At 44.8% G+C, this 22,785-nt stretch overlaps 1 protein-coding gene across 4 annotated transcripts in view; it reads right to left on the bottom strand.

The window, feature by feature from the left end:
* The window catches only part of ccdc90b (coiled-coil domain containing 90B), a 50,900-nt gene extending 47,743 nt beyond the window's left edge, over positions 1 to 3,157 (bottom strand). The window contains exon 1 of one of the 4 annotated variants that reach the window (XM_085998887.1): positions 2,870 to 3,157. In XM_085998887.1, the coding sequence (XP_085855013.1) occupies positions 2,870 to 2,975 (106 nt within the window). In that variant the 5' untranslated portion in view covers positions 2,976 to 3,157. The remainder of the gene's footprint in view (positions 1 to 2,869) is intronic. The other 3 variants (XM_085998885.1, XM_085998888.1, XM_085998886.1) reach the window with 3 other exon arrangements.
* Positions 3,158 to 22,785: the final 19,628 nt, after the last annotated feature.

Here is a 22,785-nt window from a genome sequence, read left to right as displayed (position 1 = left end):
AATGGCGGGAAGAACGTGATGACGTCAGTCTCCTGACCAGAGGATCAGTCCTTGTGGAGCCCTCAAGGAGAGTAGACCTGTTATTGATGTGTTCTAGCAGTTTCCAGTTTAAACTCGTTTGGTTTCATTAAAGTTCATTAATTTAATTACCTGAGTCAAACTCAGTCTTTTTGATAGGAACCTCCGTTCCTACAATACCCTTTTTATTTAAAAATAGCCATTTTTTATTGGGTTCTCAGGAATGAACTTTTGTATTTTATGAAGCTATTATACACATAAGTATAATTATAGACATATTTTATGACATCATTGTATGATAACAGGTACATTCACATGGATATTTTTTGCAGTTATTGAACATTTGTGTGTTCAATCACAGTGCATGAGAGTGTCAACATAGTTTATGTAGCACGGCACTTCCTGACTGCATGATGCCCGGTTATTTTGCTGTGGGTGATGTATTGCACTGAGAATAATGTGGGATAAGGGGAAAGGGAGGTTGAGGCAGTTTGTTTGGCCCTGGGTTCTGGTGTTAGTTAGGGTTGAGGGCAATGGGGAGGAGTCCTAATCACTGGTGGTCATGTTGGTTGAGGTTGGTGGAGAAGAGGTTGTCACCCACTGCAATTTATTATTTTTATGGCTACATATTTTTTTCAATGGACAATGGGAAATGATTTAAAGAAGTACTCCCTCCGCGTTTCTTTCTCCTATTCAGTCAACTTTTATGATTCGCAAAGCAAGTATCACAACTTTCAGCTGTGATCCCACTCCCTGGACGCTGTTTGGTTTTGGACTTGGCAAAAAAAGAGGTAACTCCCTACCTAATAGGACTGGAAGGATAATGGGCCCGATTTTGTGGATTGTGTGGGAAATGGTCGGATTCCCCGAGTGTGGGGTTCTGACTCACAAAAAAATGGGTCAGCCAGCTGCACGCAATTTTCCTTCAAGTGGCCAATTAATTTCCAGCATGTGGGCAGCCTTGCTAATTGTCCATTTCCAGTCAGGAAGCCCCACAGTATGATGTCATCATTCGTGGTGCTTTCAAGGTCCACAGCAAGCATTGCTTCCTCTGTTGGCTTCCAAACGAACCATACAGGATGGCAGAGGAGCCTGCAGCAGCTGTGGCCATGGCCAGACCCCGAGCTGCCTCCAAATTCGACGAAGCTTCACTGCAGGCATTATTGGCTGGGGTTAGGGCCCACAGGGAGGTCCTCTTCCCTAGGTCAGGCAGGAAGAGGCCTCCCACTGAGACCAAGGCTGCATGGATGCAGGTGTCAGCAGATGTCAACTCGAATGTGCATGTAACCTTGGCATCACATCTCTAACTCCTTCCTCTACTCCCCCACAGGACCATCCAGAGCCCCCGTCCCCACTGTGGAGGAGGAAGAGGCTGTGCAGCCAGACTCAGCGGAAGCTCCAACTTCTGAGGGCGCAGCGTCAGCAGAAGTAAGCGCACCCAGCACCAGCGCAGACACTCACACCTCGGGGGGACCTTCGGGACATATAGTGTTGTCACCTGGTGTTTCACAGCTCACAAGTGAGCATCAGCAGATTCTGGAGACAGGGACAGCAGTGGAGAGTCCTTGTCAGAGGGCGCAGGACTCTGTCAGCTCAGCTCAGCTGCGCTGCATGTCGACCCTCTGCCTCTGGGTCCATCCGCAAGAGAAGAGGTGATGGATCTCCATGCACAGATGCAGGAGTCTCTGGCAGGTTTTGTCTCCAGGGTCACTGCGAGTGTGGAGTGAATGGAGGAGTCCATAGCGACCGCGAGCAGAGCCTTTGTGGAATCTTGGCGCATGAACGCATCACCATGAAAAGGTTGGCAACCTCCATGGAGGAGATAACTCGCCAGGGTACGGAAAACATGGTGAGTGCTCATAAGAGAATGACATCTCTTGAGGAGCGATGGCCATCTATTGAACAGAGAAACCAGACCTTCATGGAAGTCCTTCTGAGTAGGACTGCCAGTGCAGATACGGGTCCCCATGGCCCCCTAAAGCGCAGCAAAGTGCTCTCAAGCCACTTCCAAGCACTGGCCCCTTCTGGTCTGTGCAGCTTCAGGTGAGTGAGCAGCAGCCTGGTGCTCCTGTTGCTGATCCTGCTGTTCCTGGTTCTGCTGCTGCCGCCTCTGCTGCTGGAGATCCTTTAATGGCAAGAAGGGAAGGAAAAAAAGGCGTCCCATGCTTCTGGTAGATGCCTCCGCTGAGGAAGCGCTGAGTGAGGGTGGCGAGAGGGGCTTCCCAGGAGATCACATTGGAGAAGTGTGTGAGGCTCCAACCTTCCACAGCTGTGCCTAAGCCTTGAAGAAGTAGCCCCAAACCTGCAACAACAAGGTCCTTCAACATACAAATGCTGTCCCTTTAAATCGCAGCTTTCCCGAATGAGCTGCAGCTGACAGCAAGCAAGCCGGCAAGCTTCACGCCAGGTTTCCCGCAGGCGTGTTTAGCGTGGGGAACCCCTGAAAATCGCAAGGGCACCTTAAAATGGCAATAATTGGTGATTAGGGTCCCGCCGGCGGCGGGTGGGACTGAATCGGCTCGCGGAGAAACGGCGGTCCGAAAGTCGGGCAGGAATGGGACGGGGGTTGCGACCCCCTATTTCGGCGATTTTCGGCACCCGCCCGCCTGAAACCCCGCCCCGCCCCGACGGCTGGCAGAAAATCAGGGCTTATCTGTTCAGAGGTTACCTCAGCGATTGAGAGGATTACTCAGAATCTGTCAACCCATTCAATACATTGAGTGGGGGTAGGGTAATTTTTTTAAGTGCCATTCAGCGCCACACGAAAATAGACTTGTTGACCCAAACGATGAGTCTTGACAGCTCAGATCAACCTGCTGTATTATTTATATTTTCGTTAATTCACACTCACCGCGTTTTAATAGCGCGCCGGGACTTCGGGCTAAAGAATGCTGCGGGACACTGGCTCGGAAGTTGCAAGTTTGTAACAATGTTTTACAATATTGTATCCGTCTCATGTCCTTTCTCTCTGTGCTCAGTCTTAACTACTTGTTTCTTTTGAGCAGTAAAAACAAGTAAACTGCGGCTGCTATTTCAACCTGAGTAAAAGATAAAAGCTTATATTTAACAAAATTACACTGCCCTATTTGTCTTTGATGTCATTTCCACCTTCAAAACTGCAAGCCTCGCGCGATCTCATCGAGGAAGTCTTAGGACTCAGGATAGCATCACCCTGTGGGCTGGAGCTGTAACTACAGTCCTGCCTGTGAGCAGACAAGAATTGGGAGTAATTTTGTAATTGCACTTTTAAATCCCCCCCTTCTCCTCCTCCCCATTCTCTTCCCTTCTTTTGACTTTTGATGGGACGTGGTTTCATCAGTTGCAATAGTCCTTCATACCTCACCCAAGCGGGCATTCTTCATGTGTGAGCTCAAACAACAAGGCCAGAGTTCTCGTTTCAGGTGAAAACCCCACCACCGAACATCAAACCAAAAAAAAGGGTTTTTACCCGAAACGTTGACTCTATTTTCTCTCCACGGATGTTGCCTGGCCTGCTGAGTTTTTCCAGCATTTTCTGTTGTTATTTCAGATTTCCAGCATCTGCAGTATTTTGCTATCGTACTAAGGCCAGAGTTTTCCAATTCTTCTCTTAGCAGTCCCACCCATTCATTTTAAGGAGTGGAAAACTGGGGTGTTGCAAGTACACACACGGAAAATGTCAGCCTAAATTAGGTTGACCATACATCCCCGTTTTCCGGGGACAGTCTCCCAATGAGGTACCGTGTCACTGTGCAATCAATGTCCTTGGAAGAGTCCCTGGTTCAGGAAATCGTCCCCGAATAGAGCCAAATTCATTGGTCCACTGAAACCTCAATCTTTGACATGTCTCAGACAATGTTTCTACTAATTTTTTTTATTGGGTGCACAGCCCCTTTAAGCGGCCCATTCACAGTTTCACACAAGCGCAAAATTTAAAGTTAGGAAGGACAGACCCGGGCTGCTTGGGACTGTGACCACACAGCGAAGTGGGAACGTTGGCATCAGATCTTCTAGACTATTCATTTGTCAGGGCCATGCCCTCCTGTAATGGTTGCTGCTGGCGGCTTAGGTGGAACACGTGGGCTAGGTTTCATCCTATAAGGAGGCAGTTCTTTCAGCCAATAGTGACTGGCGGGCGGATGGACCCTTTAACATGAGCTGGTGTTTTTTTATTTGTTCCTGGGATGTGGGTGTTGCTGGCAAGGCCAGCATTTATTGAGTTGGCTAAGGTAGATTGGGAAACTATGTTAAAAGGTATGACAGTAGAGAAGCAATGGCTAGCATTTAAAGAATTAATACATAATTTACAACAAATATACATTCCTTAAAGGCACAAAAACCCCACAGGAAAAGTGGTCCAACCATGGCTAACAAGAGAAGTTAAAAATAGTATTAGATCAAAGGAAGAGGTTTATAATGTAGCCAAAAAGAGTAGTAAGCCTGAGGATTGGGAGGATTTTAGAATTCAGCAAAGAAGGACCAAGAAATTGATAAAGAAAGGGTAAATAGAATGAGAGTAAACTAGCGAGAGACATAAAAACAGACTGTAAAAGCTTCTATAGGTATGTAAAAAGGAAAAGATTAGTGAAAGTAAATGTGGGTCCCTTACAGGCTGGGACAGGAGAAATTATAATGGGGAATAAGGAAATGGCAGAGAAATTAAACAAATACTTTGTGTCTGTCTTCACGGAAGAAGACGCAAAAAACTTCCCGGAAATAGTGGAGAATCAAGGCTCTAGCGAGAATGAGGAACTGAAAGAAATTAGTATTAGTAAAAAAAAGTACTGGGGAAATTAATGGGACTGAAAGCCAATAAACCTCCTAGACCTGATGGCCTGCATCCTAGGGTCTTGAAAGAGGTGGCTATAGAGATAGTGGATGCATTGGTTGTCATTTCCCAAAATTCTATAGATTCTAGAACGGTTCCCACAGATTGGAAGGTGGCAAATGTAACCCCACTATTTAAGAAAGGAGGGAGAGAGGAAACCGAGAACTACAGACCAGTTAGCCTGACATCAGTAGTAGGGAATATGCTAGAATCTATTATAAGAACATAAGACGTAAGAGCAGGAGTAGGTCATTTAGCCCCTCGAGCCTGTTCCACCATTCAATAAGATCATGGCTGATCTGATCTTGGCCTCAACTCCACTTCCCTGCCCGCTCCCCATAACCCTTGACTCCCTTGCCATTCAAAAATCTGTCTATCTCCACCTTAAATATATTCAATGACCCAGCCTCCACAGCTCTCTGGGGAAGAGAATTCCAAAGAGTCATGACTCTCTAAGAGAAGAAATTCCTCCTCATTTCCGATTTAAAATGGTGCCCCCTTCTGAAATTATGCCCCCTAGCTTTAGATTCCCCCACGAGGGGAAACATCCTCTCTGCATCTACCCTGTCAAGCCCCTTCAGAATCTTATATGTTTTAATAAGATCCCCTCTCCTTTTAAACTCCAATGAGTATAGGCCCAACCTGCTAAACCTTTCTTCATAAGGCAACCCTTTCATCTCCGGAATCAACCTCGTGAACCTTCTCTGAACTGCCTCCAAAGCAAATATATCCTTCCTTAAATAAGGAGACCAAAACTGTACGCAGTACTCCAGGTGTGGTGTCACTAACGCCTTCTAGCAGGACTTCCCTACTTTTATACTCTATTCCCTTTGCAATAAAGGCCAACATTCCATTTGCCTTCCTAATTACTTGCTGTACCTGCATGCTAACATTTTGTGATTCATGTACAGGGACCCCCAGATCCCTCTGTACCTCAGCATTTTGTAATCTCACCCCATTTAAATAATAATTTGCTTTTTTATTTTTCCTACCAAAGTGGATAACCTTGCATTTTCCCACATTAAACTCCATCTGGCAGATTTATGCCCACTCACTTAGCCTATCTATATCCCTTTGGTGATTCTTTGTGTCCTCCACACAATTTGCTTTCCCACCTATCTTTGTATCATCAGCAAATTTGGCTACATTACAATCGGTCCCTTCATCCAAGTCATTAATATAGATTGTAAATAGTTAAGGCCCCAGCACTGATCCCTGTGGCACCCCACTAGTTACAGTTTCCCAACCTGAAAATGACCCATTTATCCCAACTCTCTGTTTTCTGTTAGTTAGCCAATGCTCTAACCATGCTATTATATTACCCCCAACCCCATGAGCTCTTATCTTGTGTAGTAATCTTTTATGTGGCACCTTATCGAATGCCTTCTGGAAATCCAAATACACGACATCTACTAGTTCCCCTTTATCCAGCCTGCTCGTTACATCCTCAAAGAATTCCAGCAAATTTGTCAAACATGATTTCCCTTTCATAAAACCATGCTGAGTCTGCTTGACTATACTGTATTATGATTTTCTAAATGTCCTGCTACCACTTCCTTAATGATGGACTCCAGCATTATTAAGGACGTGGTAACAGGGCACTTAGAAAATAATAAAAGGATTGGACAGAGTCAACGTGGATTTATGAAAGGGAAATCGTGTTTGATGAATCTGTTAGAGATTTTTGAGGTTGTAACTAGCAGAATAGATAAGGGGGAACCAGTGGATGTGGTGTATTTGGATTTTCAGAAGGCATTCGATAAGGTGCCACACAAGAGGTTATTAAACAAAATTAGGGCTCATGGGATTAGGGGTAATATACTAGCATGGATTGAGGACTGGTTAATGGACAGAAAAGAGAGTAGGAATAAACGGGTCATTTTTGGGTTGGCAGACTGTAACTAGTGGGGTACCGCAAGGATCAGTGCTTGGGCCTCAGCTATTCACAATCTACATCAATGATTTGGATGAGGGGACCAAATGTAATACATCCAAATTTGCTGATGATACAAAGCTGGGTGGGAATGTAAGTTGTGAGGAGGATGCAAGGAGGCTTCAAGGGGATGTAGACAGGCTAAGTGAGTAGGCAAGAATATGGCAAATGGAATATAATGTGGAGAAATCTGAAGTTATCCACTTTGGTAGGAAAAATATAAAAGCAGAGTAATTTTTAAATGGTGAGAGATTGGGAAATGTTGGTGTTCAGAGGGACCTGGGTGTCCTTGTACAAGAATCATTGAAAGTTAACATGCAGGTACAGCAAGCAATTAGAAAAGCAAATTATATGTTGGCCTTTATTACAAGAGGATTTGAGTATATAAGAATAAAGATGTCTTACTGCAATTATATAGGGCCCTGGTGAGACCACACCTGGAGTATTGTGTACAGTTTTGGTCTCCTTACCTAAGGAAGGATATACTTGCCATAGAGGGAGTGCAACAAAGGGTCACCAGACTGGTTCCTGGGATGGGGGGATTGTCCAATGAGGAGAGATTGAGTAGACTAGGCCTATATTCTCTAGAGTTTAGAAGAATGAGAGGTGATCTCATTGAAACATACAAAATTCTTACAGGACTTGACAGGGTAGATGCAGGGAGGAGTCTAGAACCAGGGGTCACAGTCTCAGAATAAGGGGTCAGCCATTTAGAACTGAGATGAGGAGAAATTTCTTCACTTAGAGGGTGGTGAATCTTTGGAATTCTCTACCCCAGAGGACTGTGGAGGCTCAATCGTTGAGTATATTCAAGAGAGAGAGATTGATAGATTTTTGAATATTAAGGGAATCAAGAGATATGGGGAAAGCACAGGAAAGTGGAGATGAGGTAGAAGATCAGCCATGATCTTATTGATCGGCAGAGCTAGCTTGAAGGGCCAAATGGCCTACTCCTGCTCCTATTTCTTATGTTCTTATTATGTTCTTATCCCTAATTGCCCTTGAGAAGGTGGTGGTAAGCCGCCTTCTTGAACCGCTGCAGTCCGTGTGATGAAGGTACACCCACAGTGCTGTTAGGGAGGGAGTTCCAGGATTTTGACCCAGCGACAATGAAGGAATGGCGATATATTTCCAGGTCAGGATGGTGTCTGACTTGGAGGGGAACTTGGAGGTGGTGGTGTTCCCATGCGCCTGCTGCCCTTGTCCTTCTAGGTAGTAGAGGTCGCGGGTTTGGGAGGTGCTGCCAAAGAAACCGTGGCGAGTTGCTGCAGTGCATCTTGTAGATATTACACACTGCAGCCACGGTACGCCGGTGGTGAAGGGAGTTAATGTTTAAGATGGTGGATTGGGTACCAATGAAGCGGGCTGCTTTGTCCTGGATGGTGTCGAGCTTCTTGAGTGTTGTTGGAGCTGCACTCATCCAGGCAAGTGGAGATTATTCCATTACACTCCTTACCTGTGCCTTGTAGATGGTGGAAAGGCTTTGGGGAGTCAGGAGGTGAGACACTCACCACAGAATACCTGCTCCTGTTGCCGCAGTATTTATGTGGCTGGTCCAGTTAAGTTTCTGGTCAGTGGTAACCCCCAGGATATTGATGGTGGGGGATTCGGCAATGGTAATGCCGTTGAATGTCATGGGGCGGTGGCTAGATGCTCACTTGTTGGAGATAGCCATTGCCTGGCACTTGTGTGGCGTGAATGTTACCTGCCTCTTATCAGCCCAAGCCTGAATATCGTCCAGGTCTTGCTGCATGCAGGCATGGACTGCTTCATTATCTGAGGAGTTGCGAATGGCACTGAACACTGTGCAGTCATCAGCAAACATCCCCACTTCTGACCTTATGATGGAGGGAAGGTCATTGATGAAGCAGCTGAAGATGGCTGGGCCTTGGGCACTGCCCTGAGGAACTCCTGCAGTGATGTCCTGGGGCTGAGATGATTGACCTCCAACCACCTCAACCATCATCCTTTGTGCTAGGTATGACTCCAACCAGTGGAGACTTTTCCCCACCCTGATTCCCATTGACTTCAGTTTTACTAGGGCTCCTTGATGCCACACTCGGTCAAATGCTGCTTTGATGTCAAGGGCAATCACTTTCAGCTCAACTCTGGGATTCAGCTCTTTTTTCCATGTTTGGACCAAGGCTGTAATGAGGTCTGGAGCTGAGTGGTCCTGGCGGAACCCAAAATGGGCATCAGAGTAAGTGCTGCTTGATAGCACTGTCGACGACACCTTCCATCACTTTGCTGGTGATTGAGAGTAGACTGATGGGGCAGTAATTGGCCGGATTGGATTTATCCTGCTTTTTGTGGACAAGGCATACCTGGGCAGTTTTTCACATTGTCGGATAGATGCTAGTGTTATAGTTGTACTGGAGCAGCTTGGCTAGAGGCGCGGCTAGTTCTGGAGCACAAGTCTTGAGCACAACAGCCGGGATGTTATCGGGACCCACAGCCTTTGCTGTATCAAGTGCGCTCAGCTTTTTCTTGATATCACGTGGAGTGAATCGAATTGGTTGAAGACTGGCTTCTGTGGTAGTGGGGACCTCAGGAGGAGGCCAATATGGATCATCCACTTGGCACTTCTGGCTGAAGGTGGTTGCAAACGCTTCAGCTTTGTCTTTTGCACTCACTTGCTGGGCTCTGCCATCATTGAGGATGGGAATATTCATGGAGCCTCCTCCTCCCATTAGTTGTTTAATGGTCCACCACCATTCACAACTGGATGTGGCAGGACTACAGAGCTGTGATCTGCTCTGTTGATTGTGGGATCGCTTAGCCCTGTCTATAGCATGCTGCTTCCGCTGTTTAGCATGCATGTAGTCCTGTGTTGCAGCTTCCCCAGGTTGACACTGCATTTTTACGTACGCCTGGTGCTGCTCCTGGCATGCTCTTCTACATTCCTTATTGAACCAGGGTTGGTTCCCTGGCTTGGTGGTAATGGTAGAGTGAGGGATATGCAAGGCCATGAGGTTACAGATTGTGGTGGAATACAATTCTGCTACTGCTGATGGCCCACAGCGCCTCATGGATGCCCAGTTTTGAGCTGCTAGATCTGTTCTGAATCTATCCCATTTAGCACAGTGGTATTGCCACACAACACGATGGAGGGTGTCCTCAGTGTGAAGATGGGACTTCGTCTCCACAATGACTGTGCGGTGGTCACTGCTACCAATGCTGTCATGGATAGATGCATCTGCGACAGGTAGATTGGTGAGGGCCAGGTCAAGTAGGTTTTTCCCTTGTGTTGGTTCTTTTACCACCTGTCGCAGGCCCAGACTGGCAGCTATATCCTTCAGGACGTGGCCATCTCAGTCAGTAGTAGTACTACCGAGCCAGTCTTGGTGATGGCCATTGAAGTCCCCCACCCAGAGTAAATTCTGTGCCCTTGCTACTCTCCGTGCTTCTTCCAAGTGGTGTTCATCATGGAGAAGTACTGATTGATCAGCTGAGGTAGGGCGGTAGGTGGAAATCAGCAGGATGTTTCCATGCCCATGCTTGACCTGACGCCACGAGACTTCATGGGGTCCGGAGTCAATGTTGAGGACTCCCAGGGCCACTCCTCCCTGACTGTATACCACTGTGCCACCACCCCTGGTGGGTCTGTCCTGCCGATGGGACAGGATATACCCAGGGATGGAGATGGAGGTGTTTGGGACATTGATTCTGTGAGTATGACTATGTCAGACTGTTGCTTGACTAGTCTGTGGGACAGCTCTCCCAATTTTGGCACAAGTCCCCAGATGTTGGTGAGGAGGACTTTGCAGGGTCGACTGGGCTGGGTCTGCCATTGTCGTGTCCATTGCCGGTGCTGAGGTCAATGCCGGGTGGTCCAACCAGTTTTATTCTTCTTGTTTTTTGTAGTGGTTTGGTACAACTGAGTGACTTGCTAGGCCATTTCAGAGGGCAGTTAAGAGTCAACACATTGCTGGAGTCACATATAGGCCAGACCAGGTTAAAATGGCAGATTTCCTTCCCTAATGGACATTAGTGAACCAGATGAGTTTTTACGACAATCCAATAGTTTCATTGTTGCCATTACTGATATTAGCTTTTTATTCCAGAATGATTTAATTAAATGAATTTAAATTCCCCAGCTGACGTGATGGGATTTGAACTCACGTCTCTGGATCATTAGTCCAGGCCTCTGGGTTACTAGTCCAGTAACATAACCACTATGCTTCTGTTCTGACCTGATGTTGCTGGTGTTGGGGTTGATTGTGGTGGGATTCTGAGGACCAAGGTGAGAGAGTATAAAGTGCACCCATGCTGATGGAATAGATGGCAGGTGAAGTAGAGATGACAGAAGCGATCTGTCAATGGTGAGAGAGGTAATGAGGTCCGAGTGGATGGAGACTTGTGTAAAGACTTGCAGCATGGTGAATCTGTTGTGGAATTGCAGCGACGAAGAGCCTGTGGCTGAGGGAAGATATCTCTGTAACTTGGCAGCTTTTAATGTACATTTGAAGCTGTCAACTCAACAGCTGATTCAATGGCCACTGAACTCCTACCTCAGCTTGACAGACGTGGTCCACGGCCAGCGTGGACCCCGTGGGTGAGCACATAAAATCAAAAGTGGAGCTCAGATGTGTTCTTAATGATCTCTAAACAAGGTCATAATCACCTGAATTGGGTCCCCTGCCGCTGCATGTCACGTCTGCTCAGCGCTGACCGATCCAACGTAGGGAAAGGCTCGTGGAGGCTGGTTCACAGCGAGGTCCCGACCCGCTGGGGAAAAAAATCATTTTCCCACCTGACCTGCCACCGATCGTGCCCGCTGACCCGTCAGAAAATCTTGGCCTATATTTCTTGTCTATCAAGTGTGCAGTTATGGGTGCCCAGTTATAGAAAGGATATTAAAGCCATAGAGAGAAAACAGCTTAGATTCACCATGATGATGCCAGCGATGAGAAACTGTAATTATGTGATACTAGAACTATTTCCACTGAAGCAGAAAAGGCTAAGAGGAGATTTATTAGAGGATTTAAAAATTATGAAGAGTTTTGACAGTATGAATAGAGAAAACAATTTTCACTGGTTTGAGAATCAATGATGAGGAGTCATTCCTTTTAAAATTATTAATAAGAGAGTAAAGAGAGAGATTAGGAGAAATTTCTTCAGACAGCTGGGTGTAAAAGCATTTCCACGGGGGCTCTGCACATAGAGATCATTGCATCCTTTCAGGGAAAATTGGATACATTTTTGAAGCAGAGGAAGACACAAGACTCTTTATTTGGAAATCTTCCAGTGAATCAAAGTCCTTAATTGGTACTAGAATACAATGGCCCGTATTTTCCGATCCCTACAGGTGTGTACGAGCTGTGTACACACCCGTAGGGACCTCACGAGTGTCGGTTTTAGGCATGCCAAGCACATGCGCTGAAAACCGGCATTTCCGACCTGTCAAGAATCCTCTTGACAGATCATCTGCCTGCCCTGGAGAAGGGCCTCTGCAGGTGGAGAGTTCCGCTTTCTGCAGAACCTCCGCCCGCTGAAAACCCTTAGAATTCTTACGCCTGGTAAAAGCAGGCGTAAGGCTTGCTTTTACGAGAAAAAGAATTTTAAAAAAGTTAAAAAAAAAATTTCACTCATTTATAATTTTAAAATACTTAAAAAAAATTAAGTTTATTTTTAGCCCTGTAAAAAACTTTAATTTTTTTTTCAAAAAATAAAATTTTTGTTTAAAATATTTCATTTAATGTCATTTTAACTCATTTAAAAAACATGCCTTAAAAAAAGTTTATTTAATGTTTTGATGTGTTTTTCAAGTGATTTCCATTCATACTTTTGACAGGCCTAAGCTGTCAAAAGTATGAAGGGAGATTCTCTGCTCCCATTGGTTCCCCATGGCCCATGTGATCCCAGGGATGTTTGCGAACCGCCTGCGCCCCTGGGATACCTGGGCCCTGCGCATTTCATCGTGGAGAGGCCCAGGAGCGGAAATGGCTGGACCTCTGGAGCTCTCAGGTAAGGGCGTAGATTTTTTCCAGATCGGAGGCCTCCACATGCAGGAAGCCTCCGATCGGAAAATCTGGGCCAATGACCATGCAAGAGATGCCACCATTTGAATATTAATGCTTTAAAAAAAATTCACAAATGTGATATTGTAAACAATTTACATAGACAAGTAAAGAGTTTTGAAACAGCTGTTTCACTCTCTCAGCCAACCAACTGTGTGAAAGTGGTTAATTACAACTCTTACTTAAACTTATGATTCTGGCAATATTAACGAGAGGTCTGTGTGTGGGTTTTACTTCTGGGGGTTTTAACAGTATTTACCAATGTGTGAGGTTATTTGCCAATGATTACACAGGATGACTGCTGCTAAAGAACATTGGGACAGGATTGTATATGTTTATACAAGTGTGTGTACAAGGGATGGTGGGACCTGTATTTAGCCTAATGCTTTTTCTTTTTGTGGCTGTGCACTCAAATATTTTTCCCTGGGTGGTGGATGGAGCTGCTGATTGTACAGATCTGCTTTCATAAATTGTTAATACTAGTAGATCTTGCATTGCATTGCACACAGTGAGTCTGAAGATATGCTATATTAATAGAAGTATTATACCATGTTACACACCATGTATTATCAGTGCCACTGTGATGGGAAACTGTTACAGAAAGTAAGGCTGTAATTTTAAGTTTCTTACAGGCCCAGAGCGGGAGGTGGTGGTTGACGGTCGAGAGCCCTGCGCACAGTTTTAACTCCACAGCGTGCGTGTGACGTCACGGACAGGTTTCTGGTGGAAGTCAGCCTGATTGACAGTCTGGTTTCCAGTCGGGCGGGGAACGCTGGACAGGAGGCTACAACCACAGGTAGATGTGAGCCTTGATCCTGGGAGGGGGTGCAATCCTGGGGCGGGGTGGGGGGGGGGCGGTTCCGATTGCCAAGGCTGGGGTCCGATCCCCGATCTGGGGGGGGGGATGGGGTTTGTGTTAGGGGGGCTGGTGGTGGTGGAGCTGATGGTGGGGGGGGTTGGGGGGAAGCACTCTTGCTCCTCCTGGCCCACAAAGACTGCTTCCCAAGGCTGTCCTCGCCTCGCAGCAGCTGCCGGGAATCCTAAGGTCCGGGATCCCTGGCCAGCCACATTTAAATCAGAGGCTTCCAGCCTCATTATAATATTTAAAGTGCCAACCTGCATCCTGGGAGTGAGTTGGCTGCCCGCCGCTCCCCCCACCCCCCATCTTGCCTTCATTAAACCCGGAAGTGGGCGGCTTGGCATCAGGATTCACATTTTTAATACTTTAACTGCCTACCAGACCCCAACCTACCCATTTTCAGGGGTTAAAATTCCCTCCTATGTGTGACATTTACAGAATGTGCATACTCTTTGCACCAGAAATGAGGAACTTCAGTTGTGCGGGGAGACTAGAGAAGCTAGGAGTGTTCTGCTTGGAGCAGAGAAGATTAAGGGGAGACTTAATAGAGCAGTTCAAAATTATGAGGGGTTTTAAATGAGTATATAAGCAGAAACTGTTTCCACTGGTGGGTGGTTCGGTAACCAGAGGACATAGATTTAAGATAATTGACAAAAGAACCAAAGTGTCAGCTATGGCTCAGTTGGTAGCACCCTCGCCTCTGAGTCAGAACATTGTGGGTTCAAGTCCCACTCCAGAGACTTGAGCACAAAAATCTAGGCTGATGCGCTTGCGCAGTATTGAGGGGTGCTGACTTTCAGATGAGATATTAAACCAAGGTCCCTTCTGCCCTCTGGATCCCATGGCACTATTTCAAAGAAGAGCAAGGGGAATTATCCCTTGTGTCCTGGCCAATATTTATTCCTCAATCAACATCACTATAACAGATTATCTGGTCATTATCACATTCAAGTTTGTGGGAGCTTGGTGTGCGCAAGTTGGCTGCCATGTTTCCTACAATACAACAGTGGCTCTACTTCAAAAATACTTAATCGGCTGTAAAGTGTTTTGGGACGTCCTGAGGTCGTGAAAGGTGCTATATAAATGCAAGTTTTTCTTTTTTTTAGGGGAGGTGAGGAGAAATTTTTTATACAGCAAGTTCTTATGATCTGGAATTCACTGCCTGAAAGGATGGAGGAAGCAGATTCAGTAGTAACTTTCAATGGATACTAGAAAAGGAAAAATTTGCAGGGCTCTGGAGAAAGAGCAGGGGAGTGGGACTAATTGGATAACTCTTTCTAAGAGCCCATTTAGGCACGATAGGCCGAATGGTCTCCTGTGTGCCGTGTGATTCTATTATTTTTAATTAATTATAGATTTGTTCTCAAATAGTATTTTGGCTCTTATGTGTGGCAATGTCAATCCAGTAAAAATACTGCAATACCACTTTATATTCTAAGTGGGGTGCTGGCCAACCTTGTGCAGAGTCTGGAGTTTAAGATCAGTTCTTGTGTATTTCCCACTTCTAAAAATGCAGCTAGTGTTGGTTGAATCATGCTGCCTACTTTATTTTGCTGGGCACCACAACATAATTGTGATTAGGATGCCTGCTTATGTAATCCAACTCATTGGAATCTTCAAGTGAAAAAAATTATTTTTAAAGCTCTTTTGAGAACATTTAAAGGTTACTTACTGGCTATTGAAAAGGCCATGTGTCCTGCTGCCTGAAATCATGTTCTGCTAATTCATGGTTACAGGAGCACAGAGGATTTATTGCATCTTTCCCTTACTGAAGTCTGAGTGACGATAACTGTACTTGATAAACAGTTTTGCTTCAGAAGTGAATTGGGTGGCTGAAGGGTATCATTCAGATAACTTATATACCAACCTTGAGGAGCTAGTTATGTCATGGATTTGGGGACATCATAGATGAAAAGATTAGCATCCAGTTAATGAGAAAGACATGTACGCTTCAAAAACTTGAAAGATTGTTTCTTGAGTTAGACTTGACCTCTGAAAAAGAGCAGCTTGTTAATGCTACCATTTGTGATGTGTAAGCTATTGCTGAGGGAGAGAGTTGATGTCATTCATGAAAACAAGAACATTGAAACCATGGCTGTAATGCTAAGGAAATGATAAATAATCTTGCAATATTTCTGTTGCAGAGCTACAACAACAACAACTTGTATTTATATAGCATCTTTAATGTAGTAAAATGTCCCAAGGCAATTCACAGGAGCGTTATCAAACAAAATTTGACACCGAGCCACATAAGGAGGTATTAGGACAGAAAGAGGGAGGTTTTAAGGAGCATAGATACATAGAAGATAGGAGCAGGAGTAGGCCATTCGGCGCCTCGAGCCTGCTCCGCCATTCAATGAGATCATGGCTGATCATCCAAATTCAGTACCCTGTTCCTGCCTTCTCTCCATATCCCTTGATCCCTTTAGCCTTAAGAAATACATCCAACTCCTTCTTGAATATATTTAATGAATTGGCCTCTACTGCCTTCTTTGGCAGAGAATTCCACAGGTTCACCACTCTCTGGGTGAAGAAATTCCTCCTCATCTCTGTCCTAAATGGCGTATTCCTTATCCTTAGACTGTGACCCCTGGTTCTGGACTCCCCCGCCATCGGGAACATCCTTCCAGCATCTAGTCTGTCTAGTCCTGTTAGAATTTTATAAGTTTTGATGAGATCCCCTCTCATTCTTCTAAACTCCAGCGAGTACAAGCCCAATTGACCCAATCTCTCCTCATACGTCATTCCTGCCATCCCAGGTATCAGCCTGGTGAATCTTCGCTGCACTCCTTCCATGGTAAGAACATCCTTCCTCAGATAAGGCAACTAAAACTGCACACAATACTCAAGATGTGGTCTCACCAAGGCCCTGTACAACTGCAGCAAGACATACTTGTTCCTGTACTCAAACCCTTTCGCTACGAAGGCCAACATACCATTTGCCTTCTTAACTGCCTGCTGCACCTGCATGCTTACCTTCAGCGACTGGTGCACAAGGAAGCCCAGGTCTCATTGCACTTCCCCTTCTCCCAATCTATTGCCATTCAGATAATAATCTGCCTTCCTGTTTTTGACACCAAAGTGGATAACCTCGCATTTATCCACATTATATTGCATTTTCCATGCTTCTGCCCAATCACCCAACCTGCCCAAATCATACTGGAGTTTCTCAGCATCCTCCTCACAGCACACATGCCCACCCAGCTTTGTGTCATCTGCAAATTTGGAGATATTACATCTAGTTCCCTCGTCCAGATCATTAATATATATTGTGAATAGCTGGGGTCCAAGGACCGATCCCTGCGGTACCCCACTAATCACTGCCTGCCACTCGGAAAAAGAGCCGTTTATTCCAACTCTTTGCTTTCTGTCTGCCATCCAGTTCTCTATCCAAGTCAATACCTTGCCCCCAATCCCATGTGCCTTAATTTTACACGCTAATCTCTTATGCGGGACCTTATCGAAGCCTTTTGAAAATCCAAATACACCACATCCACTGGTTCTCCCTTATATATTTTACCAGTTACATCCTCAAAAAATTCCAGTAGATTAGCCAAGCACAATTTACCTTTTGTAAATCCATGTTGACTTTGTCCGATCCGGTCACTTTTTTCCAAGTCCTAAAGGAGGAAAGAGAGGCAGAGAGGTTTGGAAAGGGAATTCCAGAGCTTGGGGCCAAGGCACCTGAAATCACAGCCATCAATGGTGAACTGATTAAAATTGGGGATGCTCCGGAGGCCAGAATTGGAGGAACGCAGATATCTCGGAGGGCACTAGGGTTGGAGGAGATTACAGAGATAGTGAGGGGCGAGGCCATGGAGGGATTTGAAAACAAGGATGAGAATTTTAAAATAGAGGCGTTGCTTAACCGGGAGCCAATGTAGGTCAGTGAGCACAGGGGTGATGGGTGAACGGGAGTTGGTGCGAATTAGGACATGGGCAGCAGGGTTTTGGATGATCTCAAGTTTACGGAGGGTAGAATGTGGGAGGCTGGCCAGGAGTGTGTTGGAATAGTCAAGTCTAGAGGATCTACAAAGCATCTGGCAAAAAGTTCATTTGTTCCTGCTAAGAATATTAAATATCCATCAGCGTGTGCTATGTAAATATGTAGTAAATCAGTGTTTTAGCATTAACAAAAATTAATGCATTTTTGCTTGTGACCCCAGTATTTCTTCGGATACCAAACTGGTTTAATGCATGTATCTGGATCTGGCATTAATGGTCTTTTGACTTGTTAAGGACCAACTAAAAGTGATTGTTGAATTTTGCACATGGTTGCATTCCAGCCCACATTGTGTTAATGCCACTTGCTACTGTATAAAGGTGCCGTTAAGTTAGCAGAGAGAGTCAGCAAAGAATCAGTACAGGAACAGAGCTGCAAAAATCTAAAAAGCTGCTCAATCATTTCAGTCCACAAAGTGGCATAGGTGTATCACTTCCTTTACTCAATATGCTGGGGAAGGGAATGAATAGGAAGGCCAGGTATAGGCTGCTCCAAAGCCATGCAAGGAGGATGAGCAAAATACACTACCATCCCTGGGTAATGGACTAGAACTTCAACCGAGCATGCACCCGTTGTTTGGGTGCTAAAAGGCCTCCTAAACCTAGAATATGGCATCCAGGAAGCACACGCTCATTACGAGCCGGGACTTTGCTGTCTGCCATATTTGTAAAGGCCAAAAAAGCGGTGTGCAATGCCCACACCTGAAGTAGGCGTTAGACCCTTTGCGTATGCAAATAATGCACCTAATGCGTGTTGGAGGCCTGCACCACAAGATTGGTTTGTCCTGAGGCCTTTAAAGGGACCGCCTGTTAGGCTGCAACTAACAAGGTAAGTTTTAAAAATATACTTACCTGAATGTGAAGGTGGGTGGAGTTCCTGACCCCACATTCAAAGAATGCAGGCCACTGTCGGACACCAATCCCCCCTCACCCTCCCCCAATCATCACCGATTACCCCCGCTGATCGCCACCATTTCCAACCTGGCCACTGCCAATCCCGCACTTTCCAATTGCCATTATTTCCCCTCCGGCCACCACTACCTCCCAACCCAATCACCCCCCCCCCCAACTTTCCCAGTTGCCCCCCCCGCCACTCCCTCACTTATCTGAAGGCCACTGTGATGTCAGCAGTGGCTTGATTTTCCATTGCGCTTCACCAGCTCATCAGCTCCATGGAAATGAGGCTCGAGGCCCAAAATTGGGGGCGCCTTGGGCCTCACCATTCAGACCGCATGCCTAAAAATGGTCGCGCACAAATTTCATGTATCTACCGCCAATAACAAAGTTACCTCAACCTGACCAAGGAGCAATGCGTCACTTTGAGGTTCACCACTGTGTTACCAAGATTACAGAGGCCCTGTTTTGACATGCTAGTGAATACATCAAATCAGCACCAGCAGCAGAAGCTGAGCTGGTTTTTCAGTGATTGGCATTCAGAGGGTATTGGCTGTCAATATGCCATTCATTAAAATAATTATATTAATCCATAGGTGGCTGGCAATTCCAGGGAAATCCCAAGCTATCTGGGGTGACCACGTTTTATGAAACATTTTCAGTTCACACACTGTGCTGAGGTAAATGAGAGCCCCGATTTAAAGAACCTTTGGTTGTTTATTTTATTATAAATTGAAAATAGATTACAAAGATAGTTTACTTTTTAGAAAGAAACCAAAAAGTAATAGTTTGTGACAAATGATGTTACAACAGTTAAAACGATTTGTAAGTGCAGTGATGTTGATTTTGTAGAGAAAACTGGCTCATTTTGAAATCTAAATGACCACTTAACCTAATCATCCATTATATAAAAGTAAAGTTGAGCTGGTGCAAATGAAAATAAAGTAAAATGAATTGCTTCAAAAAGACAGCATCAGTGCCCTTTTTTATTACATTTTTCTTCTTGCTTTTTAACTGTACAGGCTCTAAAATTAAGCTGAGCTTTAAGCTGAAGTAACTGCACATAGTCTAAACTCTTTGTATGACAACATTTTCGATTGCATTGAAGGTCATTGCTGTCACAGCACTGCTTTCAGAGATTTCTCTCAGCCCTCTAATGTCTGCCTTCTATCTGCTGTCTCCCTTCCTCTTATCCTTTCGGTTCGGGTGGCATGTTTAATTGGCGCTTTGTGTTAATAACCTGCTGAAATCTAAAAAGGCTATCAAAGATACCAGCTGCTGTAGGCAATAAGATCAACATTTCTTAGTTTATTAAGGAAGCAGAATAGGAAAGGAGTTTCTGCTTCAATTGTCTTCTGTTGTCACTTTGTGTACAAAGGAGGGAAAGGTTGTTATTATCTCTTTCACCTCGTGCTGTTGCTGACAAAATTCCAGCCATAACACCTGAGATAAATCGCTTGATTATGGAGAGTCATCATGGCTACTTCTCATTATTCATGAATTCACTTCAACATCACCTGCATGACCTCCCTTTCAATTGATTCACCTATTTCCATGTGGTCAAAGAAGTGCTACATCTAAGCAATTAATGGAAACCACCTATGTACTTTTATTCTTTTATTTTTCTGTGTTACCAATTTTGGCCTGCTGTAGATACCTTCTTGGGTACAGTGGCATTAGTTGCTTCTGTAAGTGGATCCCACACCCCTTACATGCCAGAGTAGACTCAAAGGGATAGAATTTCATCTTCCACCCGAGGGTAAAAATAGCTTGGGCCTCAGCTATTCACAATCTATATCAATGATTTGGATGAGGGGACCAAATGTAATATATCCAAGTTTGCTGATGATACAAAGCTGGGTGGGAATGTAAGTTGTGAGGAGGATGCAAAGAGGCTACAAGGGGATATAGACAGGCTAAGTGAATGGGCAAGAACATGGCAAATGGAATATAATGTGGAGAAATGTAATGTTATCCACTTTGGTAGGAAAAATAGAAAAGCAGAGTATTTTTTAAATGGTGTGAGATTGGGAAATGTTGGTGTTCAGAGGGACCTGGGTGTCCTTGTACATGAATCACTGAAAGTTAACATGCAGGTACAGCAAGCAATTAGGAAAGCAAATGGTACGTTGGCCTTTACTACAAGAGGATTTGAGTATAAGAGTAAAGATGTCTTACTGCAATTATATAGGGCCCTGGTGAGACCGCACCTGGAGTATTGTGTACAGTTTTGGTCTCCTTACCTAAGGAAGAATATGCTTGCCATAGAGGGAGTGCAACGAAGGTTCACCAGACTGATTCCTGGGATGGGGGGATTGTCCTATGAGGACAGATTGAGTAGACTAGGCCTATATTCTCTAGAGTTTAGAAGAATGAGAGGCAATTTCATTGAAACATACAAAATTCTGACAGGACTTGATAGGGTAGATGCAGGGAGGATGTTTCCCCTGACTGGGGAGTCTAGAACCAGGGGCCACAGTCTCAGAATAAGGGGTTGGCCATTTAGGACTGAGATGAAGAGAAATTTCTTTACTCAGAGGGTGGTGAATCTTTGGAATTCTCTACCCCAGAGGGCTGTGGAGGCTCAGTTGTTGAGTATATTCAAGACAGAGATCAATAGATTTTGGGATATTAAGGGAATCAAGGGATATGGGGATAGTGCAGAAAAGTGGAGTTGAGGTAGAAGATCAGCCATGATCTTATTGAATGACGGAGCAGGCTCAAAATGCCAAATGGTCAACTCCTGCTCCTATTTCTTATGTTCTTATGACATTGTGGATTTGCCACCTGTTATAAAAACTGCTCAATTTTCATTTCCATAAATTTCAATAGAAATGAAAATCGGGCGGTTTCTGTAATGGGCAGTCAATTTGCAATGCAGCAAGCTGAAAACCTACCCCACACTGTCCAATATCTATTCACATGAAAGTGTAACTTGAGGTGTAACAGTAATACCCTTGCTTGTGATTTTTTGTACATGCCCCATGCCCATCTCTCCAATGTTTTCGAAGGTGGACTGAGAAACACCTAGCAAGTTAAGTCCAGATATGATTCGTTAAGCTGCTTTATTTCATATCAAGTGAATATATGGCCAACAGTTATGATCAGACTCACTTAATTCAATCAGTACAACTTGTCTTCACTTAATATAACAAAATTAATGAATATACCTGTACTACACTTCCTCACATCAGTGGGTCATTTTATTTGACTTTGTTGACCGGGAGTTATCCCCGGTTCCTGGCCAATATTTATCCCTCAATCAACATAACAAAAACAGATTATCTGGTCATTATCACATTGCTATTTGTGGGAGCTTGCTGTGCACAAATTGGCTGCCGCATTTACCACATTAAAACAGTGACTACACTCCAAAAAAGTACTGTAAAGCACTTTGAGACATCCAGTGGTCGTGAAAGGTGTAAGGCTCGCAAAATTATACAGATTCCCCCAAAGTACGAAAAGGAGAGATTTTGGACTGTTTTAAAGAATATTGGGCCAAAAGGGGCTTAAAAATCAAAACCCCAGGATTTTGGCTATTTTAAAAGGCATGTTCAGGCCTGTGGAAAAACTGTGACAAAAGGAGGTGGGATGGGCCCCTGAAACACAGACAGTTTGATTATTGGAAAGGCCAGATCATCTGGGAATGTTCTGGGCCACCCCAACCATTACAATAAGCCCACTGAAAGACTGTTCCCGCCGAAACCCACAGGGCCATTAAGAACATGAATAATACAATACATGCCAACATTCAACAAAAGAGAACCTGGCCCCAGCAGGAAAAGGGCAATCAAACAACAGTTTAAAACCAATCAGAGAAAGATTTCCAAAACACTTTACATTTTAAACTGATTTCAAGGCCATCCCAAAACCAGTTAAAAACCAATTAAAGATAGATGGGACCATCCCCGAAACTCGTTGAGAATTGAAACATACTAAAAATAACGAGCCCACCAAAATTTAACAAAAAAACAGAGATTTGGCGGTCAGATAAGCCAGGCCTCAAAACAGTATAATTGAGGCCTGCTTGGTCAGTGAAACAGATGTTGCGTTGGAGACCAGGAGAGGAGATCAGATCAGAGAGAAGGCTCAAGTTCAGTACAGGAGAGAAAGTACGGTTCAGAAAAAGATATCATCATCACCGTACTCAGTCAGAGGATCGGAGACTTGAAGAAAGAAGGACAAAATGGAAGGAAAAGGAAATCGCGGCAGCCAAAGGCCTCAAGTAACCAACAACTAACAATATTACCAC

The sequence above is a fragment of the Somniosus microcephalus genome, chromosome 10 (assembly GCF_052327205.1).
Source record: "Somniosus microcephalus isolate GS21.2 chromosome 10, FLI_Smic_1.0, whole genome shotgun sequence".
Taxonomy (NCBI): domain Eukaryota; kingdom Metazoa; phylum Chordata; class Chondrichthyes; order Squaliformes; family Somniosidae; genus Somniosus; species Somniosus microcephalus.
This window is presented reverse-complemented; position numbering and strand designations above follow the sequence as displayed.